Consider the following 13524-nt stretch of genomic DNA (forward strand, 5'->3'; position numbering starts at 1 on the left):
CTCCTTCGCCTACTCCTAGTTCCCCTAGTTCCCCTAGTTCCCCTACTTCTCCAACTTCTCCAACTTCTCCTAGTTCTCCTAGTTCTCCTACTTCTCCTAATTCACCTAATTCTCCTAATTCTCTTACTTCTTCATGGCACTAATGCAAGTTGTGCCAACGCTCTCTCCTCTGATTGTCGTTAACCTCAGGCAGTTTCTCTTTCTGATCAGTTTTCTACAGCTCAGGGACAACACACCTGGTATCCAATTTGTACTGTCCATGCCGAACTAAGGTCTGCGTCTCGGCAAGCTTGCCGCCACGACAGAACATGCATCTTTTCTCAACCGATGAGTCTAATCTCAAACGTCCAGAGACAGCATGGAGTTTACGATGATGAACCTGGATGCTTGGGTCCAAACCAACGGTCTATGGGTTTTCAGATCGACATCAGTCGACAGGGTCGAGACTATGTATCCTGCGGCACAGTTTTATGCATCCCTTAATTGGGAGAGTGACGGCAAGCTCCTCCCCTATCCCACATGGTCCAAGCGACGAAAGAATATGTGCCGGGGAGTATTGACAGAATGGTATATAAGGAACTACGATCCCTCCCCCCGAAATCCTGAGGCAATGAACAGACATTCAAGACACTCACAGACCTCATCAAGCCAGTTCTCCAGACCCAGTTTCCAACCCTACTTTATCCATAAACTACCACAATGCCTAAAGCAATGAAGCTCAATGGAAAGTCCCCTGTCACTCCCCCACTGGCCCAAACGCCTCCATGTACCCCTATCGATGAAAGTCCCCAGCAGAGCGTGACAACAGGAGATGGGTATCAGCATTCCGATGCGAAAGAACTCGTAGAAGCTCTTCGCGAAGCCAGGGCGGATTCCACCACCTCCAAATCCAATCCCTCGGAAGACACTGCAGGTGGGTGTGCCAGCCCTGAGCAAGATGGAGGTAATTGATATCTCAACTGGAAACTGGGAGCATATGCTGACATGTGTTCAGAGCAGTCAGGCACGCCGGTTGTTGATGCAGCACAGTATGCCTGGGGTGAACGCAAGCCTTCACCTACCGACGCATTGGCTGATGCGGACAGCTGGGTTGCTAAAGCCCGCAAAGAAAGGGGAAAACCGGAGAATTATGTCAGGGCACGCGCAATTGCCAACCCCACTGACTCTTTCGAGGGTCTTGCGGAGAGTTCCCAGGCTCAGAACGCTTGATCCACTGCGGAAGTCTGGCCGACCTGATGCATTCTTGGATCTCAGTTTTATGCTTGTATAATGGAAAGTTTGATGTTAATGGTCAATCTGGGATGCCCTCTGCTGTTTTGTCTGATGAGATGTTAGCTTCGAGTTGACATTCTTGTGAGGTGGACTGGGACAGATATTCTATCTTTCTGCTTCACATTTCTCTGTTGGTAAATTGTATCTGATGATAACGCCGCTTTAATGCTGAATCTCGATAAGTTCGCCTTGTATCAGGCGCAAGATCCGCCTTGGCTGATTTTATACTGTAGCTCAATCAGTGATAGAAGCTGGTCAAATTTTGTAAACATCATTTGAATCATATGAATCGCATTTGATTGTCTATACTTTTGCATTTTCCGTACAGAATAGTTCGATAAATGGAAGTTAATTATCTTGTAAACCCCATTTCTAGATGCACATCAACAGGAAGCATGGAAGACGATCTCTAAACCAGTCCCTATTTCATTAACCAACAAATCCCATACATGGTGTGGTCTATTTACGGTTGCTTCCAATTTGTCCTGTGGAGAGGGGGGAGAGGCAGTGTAGATCTAGGCATATAAAGCCAGCCCTTCTCCCACTTTACTTCTATCACTCCATCTTCCCTTTTTCTTCTCAGAGGTCATCCCAGCTTTGCAAACTATCCGACACTACACTTCTATCATGAGCACCCGAACAACTCGAACTCATAAGATCGAGGAATTAGAGACTGACTCAGTGAATAGTAGAGGCAGCAGTGGTTCAAGTTCTGCCACAGATGCAACAGAAACTCCCATCATTTTATTAATAACAGATTGTAACTGACATCTGAATGCAGAAAACAATAATAGTGTTGATCAAGAAACAACTATGACTGAGAGAGCTCAGCAGCAGAGCTCTGTTGAGTCTCAGAACAACATCTCTTTAAGCTTTACTGATTCAATGAAATCAACATCTTCAATGCAAACAACATTCATTTGAGAATTGACAGCTCATGATTCTGTACATTGTGAAAAAAGCACTGCTGAGTAAGTCATCTGTATCATTCTTTTCATAAATTCACTGAACCTCCAACCCTCAAAATCTGTATTGAATTGGACTCAATCAATTCATACAACTCTTGCAGATAGCCGGCTGATAATGTCTTTTCAGCAAATGTATAAACCTTTTAGTCAGAAAAAGGTGGGCTACATTTGGAAGAGGCTGGAAGAATATACAAAACAGCATATTCATAAATTAGATGACTTTGACTGTGCAGTAATTATCACAGATATCAAAACTCTATTTTCATATATTGCACTTCTGAAGTCAACAATCAAAACCCATTAGATACAGTTGCAATTTAAATCTAAATTGAAGTTTGTTAACTGACACAGTGATATTAGACTGAGTCACAATCCAAGAGAACCATGCAACCCACTTGAGCTGCAGGCCAGGAAAACTGTGGAAAACAGCAGTGATGATATTAGAAATGCGCATGTAGAGAGATTGCTATGGCAAGAAGTACATAGAAGAGCAGCCATCTGGCTATGAGAAAGAGAAGTGTATTCAAATGCTTTTTAGTATCACTACTCATTGAAATCAAGATGCAAATTTCCGCTTTTTTATGTAGACTTCTGGTGAATTTGTTAAAATACTAAGAACTTATAATTTTCTCTTTCAGAATCTTCAGGCAATGGGTCAACAATTTTCCGGTTAGCCTGTTTTTTGAGATTGTTTACCTCAGCATACTCCAACCTCTTCTCGATATTTTGCCAAGTCCTGGGTAATATATTCTGTACAATCAGGGGCCAAACAGGTGCTCATAAAATGATTGAGATAGAGGTAAGGTTTGTTTGGGGATCCCCTTTTAAGATCAGTTGACAGAAGAAAAGAGATCAAACATTAGTTTTGTATTTGAACTTCTATACCCACTTTCCCTCATCAGCCGTCTGCCACTAGGTAAATATTTTCTTCACGTGTCGTCCCGTTGCACGATATGCGTAGAATAACGCAGCCATGCGTAAAAAGGGCGACTGATATCATCAGCTCCACTGCAAGGGTTACCCCGGATAGCGTCCAAAATCTGCCCATCAGGCTCGTTACCTGGTAGCGCTGTAATTGGTGGATCTCCAGCAGCTATTCCAGGCACCTGTTGGTTTGAGGAACTGTTTGGTCTTTATTGTTTATTGTATTTTACCATCATCATCATCATCATCATCATCATCATCATCATCATCATCATCATCATCATCATTTTTGATCCAGCGGGGAGAATGATATCCCCCAAGCAGGAAGCCTTCCTACAACGGGCAGCGGGCAGCAGCCTTTCTTAAGTCAAAAACGTCCTAAGCTAAAAAAAGATGAAGCATTGACGTCAGTATGACATATGACAGAGCTCAACGAAAAATGACAATCCTTTAATCTTCTCCAGCCGCAAAACTCCAAATCTTCTTCCAATGTCCACAGACTGGTGTCCAAACTACTGTCTGTCCTGCGACCGGCAGACCGATGGTGATGACTTCTGTTCCCAAAATTGTCAACTGATTGAATTGGAAAGCGGTTCCTCTCTTCCTCAGTTCCAGTCTAGGCTAGCCCCCACATCTGGAACATTCCACCACAGCAAGCCTCTATTATCCGCCCAAACATAATCCGAGCTCAGAGACTATACGAGTTCTTTCGACCAGATTCAAAACACAGGAAAACGCCCGAGTGCATGCACTGGCATGGTGGACCTGTTTAAAATCCAAAAATAAAGGATGTGAAATGTTGTTGAATAAATGGCAGAAAACTGAAGTACAGAGGTTATTTAAGAGTTGCAAAATTGATTAAGATTTTGTTGGAAGGCTGTTATACGTTTGCAGCAGTTTGTTGTAAGGTGGTTGAAAAGCGGTTGTAAAGTTGCTGCAATATGCAGGATCAATTCAGAATCTCAAGCCCCTTGTTAAGCGACAGCCCCTGTAGTCGTGCCAACGTGTCTGCAGACTACCATCGGCATCTAATGTCATACTTAGTCATCACTGTCCTGCTGTCCTGCGCAATAGCTGATCTCAAACTACGACCTCTCAGTTGTCTTCAATCTCAATTAACAAACTTCTGTTTTGATAGATTATTTTTCAGCTGCATCTAGATTCAGAGGCAGCAGGCCCAGCACTTGATATGTCTTCCTTCTACCAATCAGACCCTTTCAATGAACCAATGATTGTTGACTAGTAATGCCCAGTACCACTGCCTCGCAATACTCTTTTTGTGCCTCGTCGGTTCATTATTGAGGCAAATAAGATCAAATGTAAAGATTTACGATGCATGGCGCAAAGTGCCTTGCATGATCTAGGTCGTTACGGACAACATATCTTCCGTTTGGATATGCACGGAGACGGTTCGACTCAACTTCGTGAATGGATGAAAGGGCATTCGGCTTGCGCGGATCGATTACCTTTGAAAGCCATGCTAACCTTGGGCTTTCAACGCGGGCGGCTGATTTGAACCCGGGTGATCAGCCGTCTGTTGAACCCGTGGTCGGGACTGAATCAAGTACCGGAAAGAGAATGGGCAAGAAGAATAAAATAAAGCAAAAAGAGAGTATGATGGTCACAGGAGGACAGGCAGATCGATTCTGCATCTATCGCCAGGATGGCGATGAGCACATCCCAGCGCTCGCTATTGAGTACAAGGCGCCCCACAAGCTCACTCGGGATGAAATCGTGGGAGGGCTGGCTCAGGACATTCATCCTTCCAAAGAAGTAATTGGTAACTCAATCTGACTATCTAAAAATGAGTAAAGAACAAAACAAGGGACAGAAGGACTGAAAGGCTGAGCAGGGTCCATGCTGCCTTCATAATTACCCACACAATCTTGAGGACGAGTTACTGTTTCGTTGAAGGAACAACTTCTTCAGGTGGTCAAAGTGTGTGGCAGGAGGACACCTTTTTAAACTCCACCCTTCTTCCTTTCACTCCTGATACCCGCCATCCATGCCGCTACGTTATCAACAGCCTCTTTAGGAGATCGCCTGTTCTCTATCAAGAATGACAGAATCTCAGCTGGGCTGAATTCTAGCTCCGGTACCTTGCTAGCAAACTCATGTGCTAGTGGGTCGGCTGCTTCCTGTCCAAAGGCAAACCAGAAGAGCCGAGCTATTGTTTCTTTATCTGCGAGGCGGAACTCGGTTTTCACATCCACACGACCGGCTTGCAAAAGTGCGCCGTCGACTAGTTCGACATGACGGGTTGTCATGATTAACACTTGGCCATCTCCTACACCGTCGACAACATCAAGTAGTGTGGTCAGAGAAGCCATTCCCTCAGGCGAGCTTGAATTGACGACCTCCACATCTTCCAAAAGAATAACACAGTGGCCAGGAAGGTTGGCGAACAAGTTCCTCAGGCCGTTGTCGTCGATGCTGGAAAGATTGATTGTGTAGATATCCAAACCAAAACACCCTGCGATGGACAAGGTCAAGCTTGTCTTTCCCGTTCCCGGAGCCCCATGGAACAGATAGCTTCGTCGGTATGGAATGTCGCGATACCGTTCTCGAGCTTTCGAGTCGAGGAAGTTGCGGACATCCTGTAATAAATATTCTATCACCTGCAAATCTAGGATGACGCTCGAAATTGGTCGCACATCCTTGGTCAAGGGCTGCCTCCACCTGTCACCCAAGTGATCAAAGATAGACGTTTTATCGGTCATTGTCGCAAAGACTGGGTTCAGCAGAGTGAATTTGCTTCGAAAGTTGTCTCTGGTGGGTCACGGTTGGTATGGAGAGTCGTCAGGAAAGTTTCTACCCGTACATAAATATATTATTCACGCGTCGTTCTAGCACAGTCACTGAAGTTCGGTGAGGAAAATCGTTGCTTCATCTCCCAAGCGCCAAACTTCTCTTTGCCCCCGCCTTCATCCTTGCATCCTTGTGTCATCTAGGATCGAGCACGTGACCCGTCGATGTCGACCCCACCAGCAATAGATGTATTTCCGGTATCGGAAAATGTTAAACCGACAAACTGCCCCCTACCCTGGAGCCCTCCGGCTCCCAAACACGCAGATATCTTTCTATCCCGTTTGCGCCACTTTTGAGTTGGACAGGAGAAACAGGGATTACTATCTAGGTGGCCCGGGACATCATTCAACACAACGATTTCATAGTTTTATTTGAGACAGGTGTATCAAATCTATTTAACAGAAGCCCTTTCTCCGATCTGAGCATGACTACTTCTTCCTTGGCTTTTTGAATTGCTTGGGTGGCTGCTCAGGCACCTGAGTGAAGGAGGTAGATGGGGTGATATCTGCTGAACCGATGAAGCTTGATTGGCGGTCGTCATCCTCAAAGGATTCAGCATTTGACCGCCGAGAGAACTGAAGTCCCGCCTGGGAGACATCAAGATCCAGCCCAGGGGGTATCTGACCAACTGCCGAGTGTATTCTTTTCAAGTGGGTTGGTATCCATATATCGTAGATGTTCCTGGTGAATTTGTATGCTGTCCATCTCTCTTTGCCATCTTGTTCTGTGAAATCAAACTTGCGAATCGGGCGGCGGTAGAAGGTAGTCTGCTTTTCTTTGACTAGGGCATAGTGGCCGTAGATCCTCACTGTAGTATGATCATGTGAGATTGAGAAAGCAAGGATTTCCCGGTGAAGCTCCTGTTCACGCTTCACAGCCCTATAAAGCTCAATCACACCTCTCACCGCTACGGTCATGCTGTGGGCGTTCTGCCGGTCCGCTACCTCAAGCGCAACCTCACCGCATTTCACCTCGCATGCCAGAAACGGAAAATACATGGTGTCTGTTGCCATAAGTAAGGAAGTATGAGTCCAACTGCCTATGAAAGGCTGGAGCTTTTCAAGTTGGCCGTGTGTGAATGCAGACTGCCTGAATCCCACGCAATAATCAGGCTGCGGACAGGGACCGTAAAATGGAATGCATTTGTTCCAGGCCTCATTGAAACCTTCAATCAAGATGTCGAGGTTGGTAGCCCCATAAAGAGCCAGAGTCTCCGCGGAAGGAACAATTAACTGTCCAATATCCATAATGACCTTGGCTTCGTTCCTAAGACGTACCATCTCGCAAGATTTTGTGAATAGATCATCCTGGAATCTCGAATCAGTGGGGACAAGTTGCCGTCAAGTAGGGACTGGTATAGCCGTATGCTCTCATCCGTGATGCCTGCATCAGAGTCACGCATAAAACTTCCCTTTGTTCCTAGCAATATCTCGTAGCGACGATGTTTATACGGCGCACTCTTTTCCTCTCTTGGCTTCTCATCACTTGGCGTCGCCGCACTCGATTCTGATCCTTTGCGGCGGAGAGAAGAGGTAGATTTCTTTCTAGCAAGCAGAGAATTCATACTGCTGCCTTGCTTGGAATATTTTCTGGGCCAATGTCCTGTCTGAATCTAATAACGGATAGGACTAATCTCGATCCCGCCGAGGTTGCTCGTCGCCTCCTGGCCAGGTATGTTCTTAACAGTGGGGCTTAAAAGGGATGTTCGCGGCCGCTTTTGGAAGAGATTTACTGGATTTTGAAGTCGATCTTTGACTTCTTGTGGCTGTTTCCGTTTTGGTTTCTGTCTTGCGGAAAGGTTTGTGCCTTTTGGAGGGGCTTAATTGGAAGGTTGCTTGCTGAAGAGGGGGATGGCTGTCTTTGTTCGGTTCTCCTGTCCTTGGATACAGCTCGGTCTTGTAATTGTTCCAGACACACACTTTTGCGAACCAGTTTCTGCACTTGGTCTTTCTCGATTCCTCGTGGCCGCTTCCCTATTGAGGGTTAGTCAAAGTAGGGAATAAATAAGCGTGAACAGCCCACCTTGGCCGTGTCGCACTGAAGGTTGCGGCCCAACCTTTCTGATGTTTGGCTTTCGACGCGGCGCCATGTCGATTGGAAGGAAGAGGGGTATTGAAGGGTTTTTTATGTTACTGCTGGGCCTGGAATAGAATGGGAGGGATGGAGCATTGTCTGCTAAAGTATTGACGAGGAGGCGCAAAAAGTCTTGGCACAGTCCATGGCTCTAATTAAGGTAAGCCCCAACGATAAACGAATAACGATGTAGTCGTCCGTGGCTGGTGGCTGCCTGCGCCACATGCTTAGTTACATAGCTATTTTCGGTGACCGCTTTGTGTGTACTCCGTACTCCGTAATCCATGGCGTCTTTCTAGCTTTCGCCCCGTTCTCAAGCAACGGCGATGAAGCCTAGTTATTTAGCAGCGACACTTGCTGGAAAAGCAGCGCCAATCAGGGAACAGACTCCTCGGTGAGTCACATTGCTTGCCGCGTTCTTTGGCCCCAGGCCTTCAATTTCTTGAGCATGGGGGCGGTTCCGCCGATGGATGAGTCGTCCAAGCGATGCGGGTGCGGATTTTCTCTTGCTAGGTTAACTGGTGGCCCTTCCACGGTAGCTGACGGGTCCATGGGTCTTCGTTAATGAGTCAATTGATGTTTGCTGCCTACGAGCTAGCAGACAGTCCAACTTCCGGCTTCTTTTCAGACCACTCAAAACTCAATCATGACGATGTCGTCGATGGGTGAGATAAATATCGACTAGTCTGCCATATTCTGTTCGGTTCCTTTGACTCCTAACTTTTCTTCCCTTTCCCTGGATTTCTGTCTTACTCCTCCCCAGGCAGGAGCTTGACTTCTATCAGAATTTCTCTTCGCTGCAAAAGTTACTCCATTTGCCACAAGGTTATATACTATATGTAACTGTAAATTATTTTCCCTTCTTCCCTTTATTTCACAGTTAAAAAGCTATATCGCTGGCCCAGCCATGGGCTGTTCTAATTCCACCCAGACGGGTGAGGAGCCCGATGCCGACCGAATCGTGGCCAAACCACTAGACCGCTATCAGAACAGTAGGCTCGTTACAATCACCATCCTTCCACCAGATTTCGATCTAGAAACACTCGAAACTACTCCACAAACGAGAGCTCCTCTGGCGAATAAGCGGGCTTCAACAGCGGATACGGGCGTTTCCCCAAACGTATTTGCTGAGGATGAACTGGAGTTCGATGTTGCAATGATGGAAATAGCAAGCGATGTATTCGCGGCGCATCTTGGAAATCCGGATTTTGCCGCGATATACGATGCTCCCGGCATGTTTGAGGAGGAAAAGGAGTTCGATCTTGCAATGATGGAACTGAGTAACGAAATATTTATGGGACAATATGGGAACCAAGATTTTGTTGCGGTAGTCTATGAGCCAGAAACTGTCCGTGAGGTCAAGGTTGTTGTTGTTGAGGAGTGCTCTATTTGTTGCCAGTCTGTTTCCGAGAACGTTATCTTGTCTTCCCCGTGCACGTCATGTACCTCTCGTACCTGCAACCATTGCATTCGGAAAATGTTCATCTCTGCCTGCGGTGATGAGTCACGGATGCCACCACGTTGTTGCGGCCCTCTAAATATTGGCGCGGCTGTTCCAGTTCTTACTGCAGAAGAATTAGAGCTGTTCAAATACAAACACGAGGAATGGTCGACTGCCAACCGCGTCTACTGCCCTGTTCTCACATGCTCTGCCTTCATTCCTTATAGACTTTTCCCCCTGGAGTTCCGTCCTAATTCTACAAAGCTGGCGGAGCTTAAATTAGAGACCCCCTCAGTGTCCCTCGGCCCAACACAACTACAAACTCCATCACCAACAGCTCCAACTTCGACTTCACTGCCACATCCAGAGCTTGCATCAATCCCATGCCCAGGCTGTTCTATTGAAATCTGTTGCAAGTGCAAACAACTCGCGCACAAAGGCGCGCAGTGCTGTGAAGGTGCAGACGAGCTCGATCCCGAACTAGCCGCGCTTCTGAAACAATGGAAAATCAAACGATGCCCTAAATGCCGTGGCGCAGTGCGATTAATGTTCGGCTGCAACCATGTAGCCTGCAGGTGTGGTGATCAATGGTGCTGGAATTGTACATTGCCTATCGAAGTGTGCCAGCGAAATGGCTGCTTTTACGATGGGACTGATTACGGGGAAGAAGATGATGATGATGACGATGATTCCGACTGGGACGAAGAAGACAACGGCAACGAGAATGAAATTGGAAATGACGAGAGGCCCAATCAAACAACTCCAAGGGTCCGAGACCTAGATCGCGGCGGAAGAAGTCGTTGGGATGACGGAGATTATGAGTTTGGCGAGGAGCCCGTTATACATCACTATGACCCTATTGATTGCTACCACATCTGGACCAAAGCTACCACCGATGATGTGAACCAGAGCCTAAACTATGCTTGTGAAAGATGCTGGCGTGATATCTCACCCTGGTCCTTTTTATATCCCGAAGCGGCAGAATTGGTGGAGTACGGGTTCATTTCCGAAAAGTCTACTAGGGATGAGGAAAGCCAGGAAACAAAACTGAAGCTTTTCAAGTGCAACCGATGTTCCATCATGCTCTGCAATGACTGCCAGGCCGAGGACACATTGGACAAGATTGCCACGAGGCGATGGGAATCGACCTGAAAATGATGCATGAATTACTTAACTACTAATAGGTATTGATGTTATTTACGACCATTTTTTTTGGCGTTTTGAGGGGGAGATGGCCTTGTGAAATATTTCTGTTCTCATTTTTTCAAGTCGTCAATGCATTTTTCTAGCATTTTGCGAGCGAATGTTCTCTTGTCTTCTCCTTGTTTTCACACATTTTTTTTCGCCATTTTTTCTTATGCTAACTTGTTCACTTTCCTTTCTTTATCCCTTGCTTATTTGACTTCATTATCATGAGCATTTTTGTTCATTTACATCCTCTATCTTCGCTTAAGCACACCCTCTTATACGTTTACTTTTTTCAGCCTTTTTATTCTGCCCCTTGAACTCGACATGGATGACAACTGTATATCCGGGCATTTGCATGCAACAGTGCATATTCGTACATAGAGAGAGCATAGTACATATCAATGATACAAACGCCAATTGCGGGTCAAATGCTTTATCGGTCAAATATGCGGGACGTCTAAGTGGTTGTATTAGCAGGTAGACTGCTGAGGCATATATATCCATGGATCGCTGGCGAGCCTTGATATATATCACGTGAGTGATTAGTAACATCGTAGGGGGGATTTTATTGGTTGGTAACTGAGCTCTTTTGCCTTAGAACATCATTTCCGGATCCAAAGCTCTACTCCACCATTGGCGGGGAGGAACGACGGAAGCCTGCAATCCTCAATTGAGCTTCCAATAAAAACATCATCAATTGGCAGCCGGTGCAGCTATCGCCATGATGAACATATCGTCCTCTCCCCTCCATATCCCTTTCCGCCATCCCTCCTACCAATGTATCCGCCGTCAAACAAAACGCTTAACCCGCATTCCACCTGGAAATGGCCAGCAAAGCCAGTTCCATCAACACCAGCGCCGCCATTTATCCGCAAGGGCGCCGGCTCCCTTGCCGCGGTTTACCGTGAATCCCCAACGAAGAGCCGGTGCTCAGGATCCCACCAACCCTGTGCAACGATATAAGCGGAGCATCGCCCTCTGCGCTGTTGGAATTGTCGCCTCTGCCCTTGGCATGTATGCTGTCATTAGTACATCCGGGTTAGACAAGAACGTCCCGAACAGCAAAACGGGCACGCAGTCGTCATCGACATCAGATAGAGGCTATGACAGAGGCAAAATTATCAAACTCGAGGGTCCAACCGGCCTCACAGCGAACCCAACAACCACAATCATCGACGGCGTAGAGCAAGTTCCCACGGGGAACTCCACAATTCCCACCTTTCCCAAAACCATCAGACTCCCCCGCGATGGCGCTCAAGCACTGTCCACAGGTGGACGAGCAGGCGACGAGTTCCCCCCTGACTCTCAGACGGAAGAATACACCCTACTTGGCGTAGGCATCCGCGCCGTTTCTTTCCTCAGCGTCCAGGTCTACGTCGTGGGCCTTTATATCGCCAGTTCAGACATCGCAGCTCTACAGCAGCATCTCGTCAGGCAAGCTGCGACACCCGTCAGCGCCTCTGCGGCCAATGTAAGTGCTGTGACAGCCACCTCACTCGTTCCTGGCGAGCGGGACGCGCTGAAGCAGATACTGCTGGACCCGGAGCAGGGACAGGAGGCCTGGAACGAGATCCTCAGGGATACCCACCTGCGCACTGCGTTGCGAATCGTGCCCACGAGGAACACGGATTTCCTTCATCTCAGGGATGGATGGGTGCGTGCCATCACAGCGCAGGCGCAGAGTGCAAATGCGCGGGCGAAGGAGGTTGAGGTTGCAGCGAAGCGGGGTTCGTCGATACCCGCTGGTGCTGTGGTGGCTTCTGAGTTTGAGGATGACAGCTTTGGCATTGCGCTTAATGACTTCAAGTCGCTGTTCGGGGGCGGGGTGAGGAAGAATGTGCCCAAGGGCCAGATTCTGTATTTGCTCCGGAATAGAGTGGGGGGGTTGGAGACGATGTTCCATGCCGGGCATGGGAAGCCGGTGGTTTGGCTGGGTGCGATGCAAGATGAGCGTGTAAGTCGACTGCTGTGGATGGCGTATCTGGCAGGGAAGAAAGTGGCTAGTGAGGGGATGAGGAGTAGCGTGGTTGATGGGGCTATCGGGATTGTAGAGAGGCCGGTTGGGACTGTTGAGCAGAGAGTTGCATGATGCTACGATTTAAGTGTGGGCCGCAACAATGATGCATTTGGTTTGTTTTTCCTGGGCATGTATCATTGGATTAAAAATTCAGCATTCCGACTTGCAAAAATTCCCCCTTTTTTTTTTTTTTTGGTTGAGGACATGTATAATATATATATGCTTCGAGTTGATATATTTTTCTACCTGTATAACACTCACAATTAGACGTCCCTAGCAAATTTGAGAGCTTCACATTTTGTAATTCCTATCCTTTTCATCTGCAGAACAGATATTGGGCTATGTATTTTTTTTCTTTTCTTTTTTTGTTAATGACATCGGTTGGATCTCAAGGTATTGTACTGTACAAAGAAACCAAAGCGAAAACAAAAAACCCTCGAAATTAACCCTGTCTCACCAAAATACAAAAGCAAGGACAGAAAAATAACACTCGTCTATCCCATCACCCTTTCCATCAATCTATCAATGTCACCTTTAGAAACTCCGCGTTTTCTTTTTACCCTGCTAACCCCGACATCCGGCCCCACAACAAAAATTCCCTCCAGCCCCTTCAACGCGAAAAAAAAAAAAAAAAAAAAAAAAAAAAAAAAAAAAAATTCGCGCCCAGCACTGTAAAGTAGGAAGACCCTCATTCGCGCAGACGACATCACGCCTTGGACGCTTTAGCAGCCATTGCAGCGCTCACCAGCGCAGACAACTCACCCTTGCGGGCCTGAAGGTCAGAGTTGCCGCCGATATGCTTTTGGCCAATGAAGATGTTGGGCACGGTGCTT

General features: G+C 47.0%; 5 protein-coding genes across 5 annotated transcripts; 3 read left to right on the forward strand and 2 right to left on the reverse strand.

Annotated features, from left to right (window-relative positions):
- Positions 1–699: 699 nt before the first annotated feature.
- Positions 700–1209, forward strand: HCAG_00141 (predicted protein; the record flags this gene model as incomplete). Its single annotated transcript, XM_001543045.1, has 2 exons — positions 700–943; positions 995–1209. The coding sequence occupies 2 exons, from the start codon at positions 700–702 to the stop codon at positions 1207–1209; spliced, it is 459 nt and encodes a 152-aa protein (XP_001543095.1).
- A 3916-nt stretch (positions 1210–5125) lies between these two features.
- Positions 5126–5884, reverse strand: HCAG_00142 (predicted protein; the record flags this gene model as incomplete). The annotated part of the gene is made up of 1 exon (XM_001543046.1): positions 5126–5884. The coding sequence occupies one exon, from the start codon at positions 5882–5884 to the stop codon at positions 5126–5128; it is 759 nt and encodes a 252-aa protein (XP_001543096.1).
- A 516-nt stretch (positions 5885–6400) lies between these two features.
- Positions 6401–8061, reverse strand: HCAG_00143 (predicted protein; the record flags this gene model as incomplete). Its single annotated transcript, XM_001543047.1, has 4 exons — positions 6401–6780; positions 6871–7238; positions 7705–7945; positions 7995–8061. The coding sequence occupies 4 exons, from the start codon at positions 8059–8061 to the stop codon at positions 6401–6403; spliced, it is 1056 nt and encodes a 351-aa protein (XP_001543097.1).
- Positions 8062–8952: 891 nt separating this feature from the next.
- Positions 8953–10638, forward strand: HCAG_00144 (predicted protein; the record flags this gene model as incomplete). Its single annotated transcript, XM_001543048.1, has 1 exon — positions 8953–10638. The coding sequence occupies one exon, from the start codon at positions 8953–8955 to the stop codon at positions 10636–10638; it is 1686 nt and encodes a 561-aa protein (XP_001543098.1).
- Positions 10639–11686: 1048 nt separating this feature from the next.
- HCAG_00145 (predicted protein) lies at positions 11687–12776 on the forward strand (the record flags this gene model as incomplete). Its single annotated transcript, XM_001543049.1, has 3 exons — positions 11687–12145; positions 12224–12628; positions 12726–12776. 3 exons carry the CDS (start codon positions 11687–11689, stop codon positions 12774–12776), a joined length of 915 nt encoding a protein of 304 aa, XP_001543099.1.
- Positions 12777–13524: the final 748 nt, after the last annotated feature.

The sequence above is a fragment of the Histoplasma capsulatum genome, genomic scaffold (genome assembly GCF_000149585.1).
Source record: "Histoplasma capsulatum NAm1 scaffold_1 genomic scaffold, whole genome shotgun sequence".
In the NCBI taxonomy this organism is placed as follows: domain Eukaryota; kingdom Fungi; phylum Ascomycota; class Eurotiomycetes; order Onygenales; family Ajellomycetaceae; genus Histoplasma; species Histoplasma mississippiense.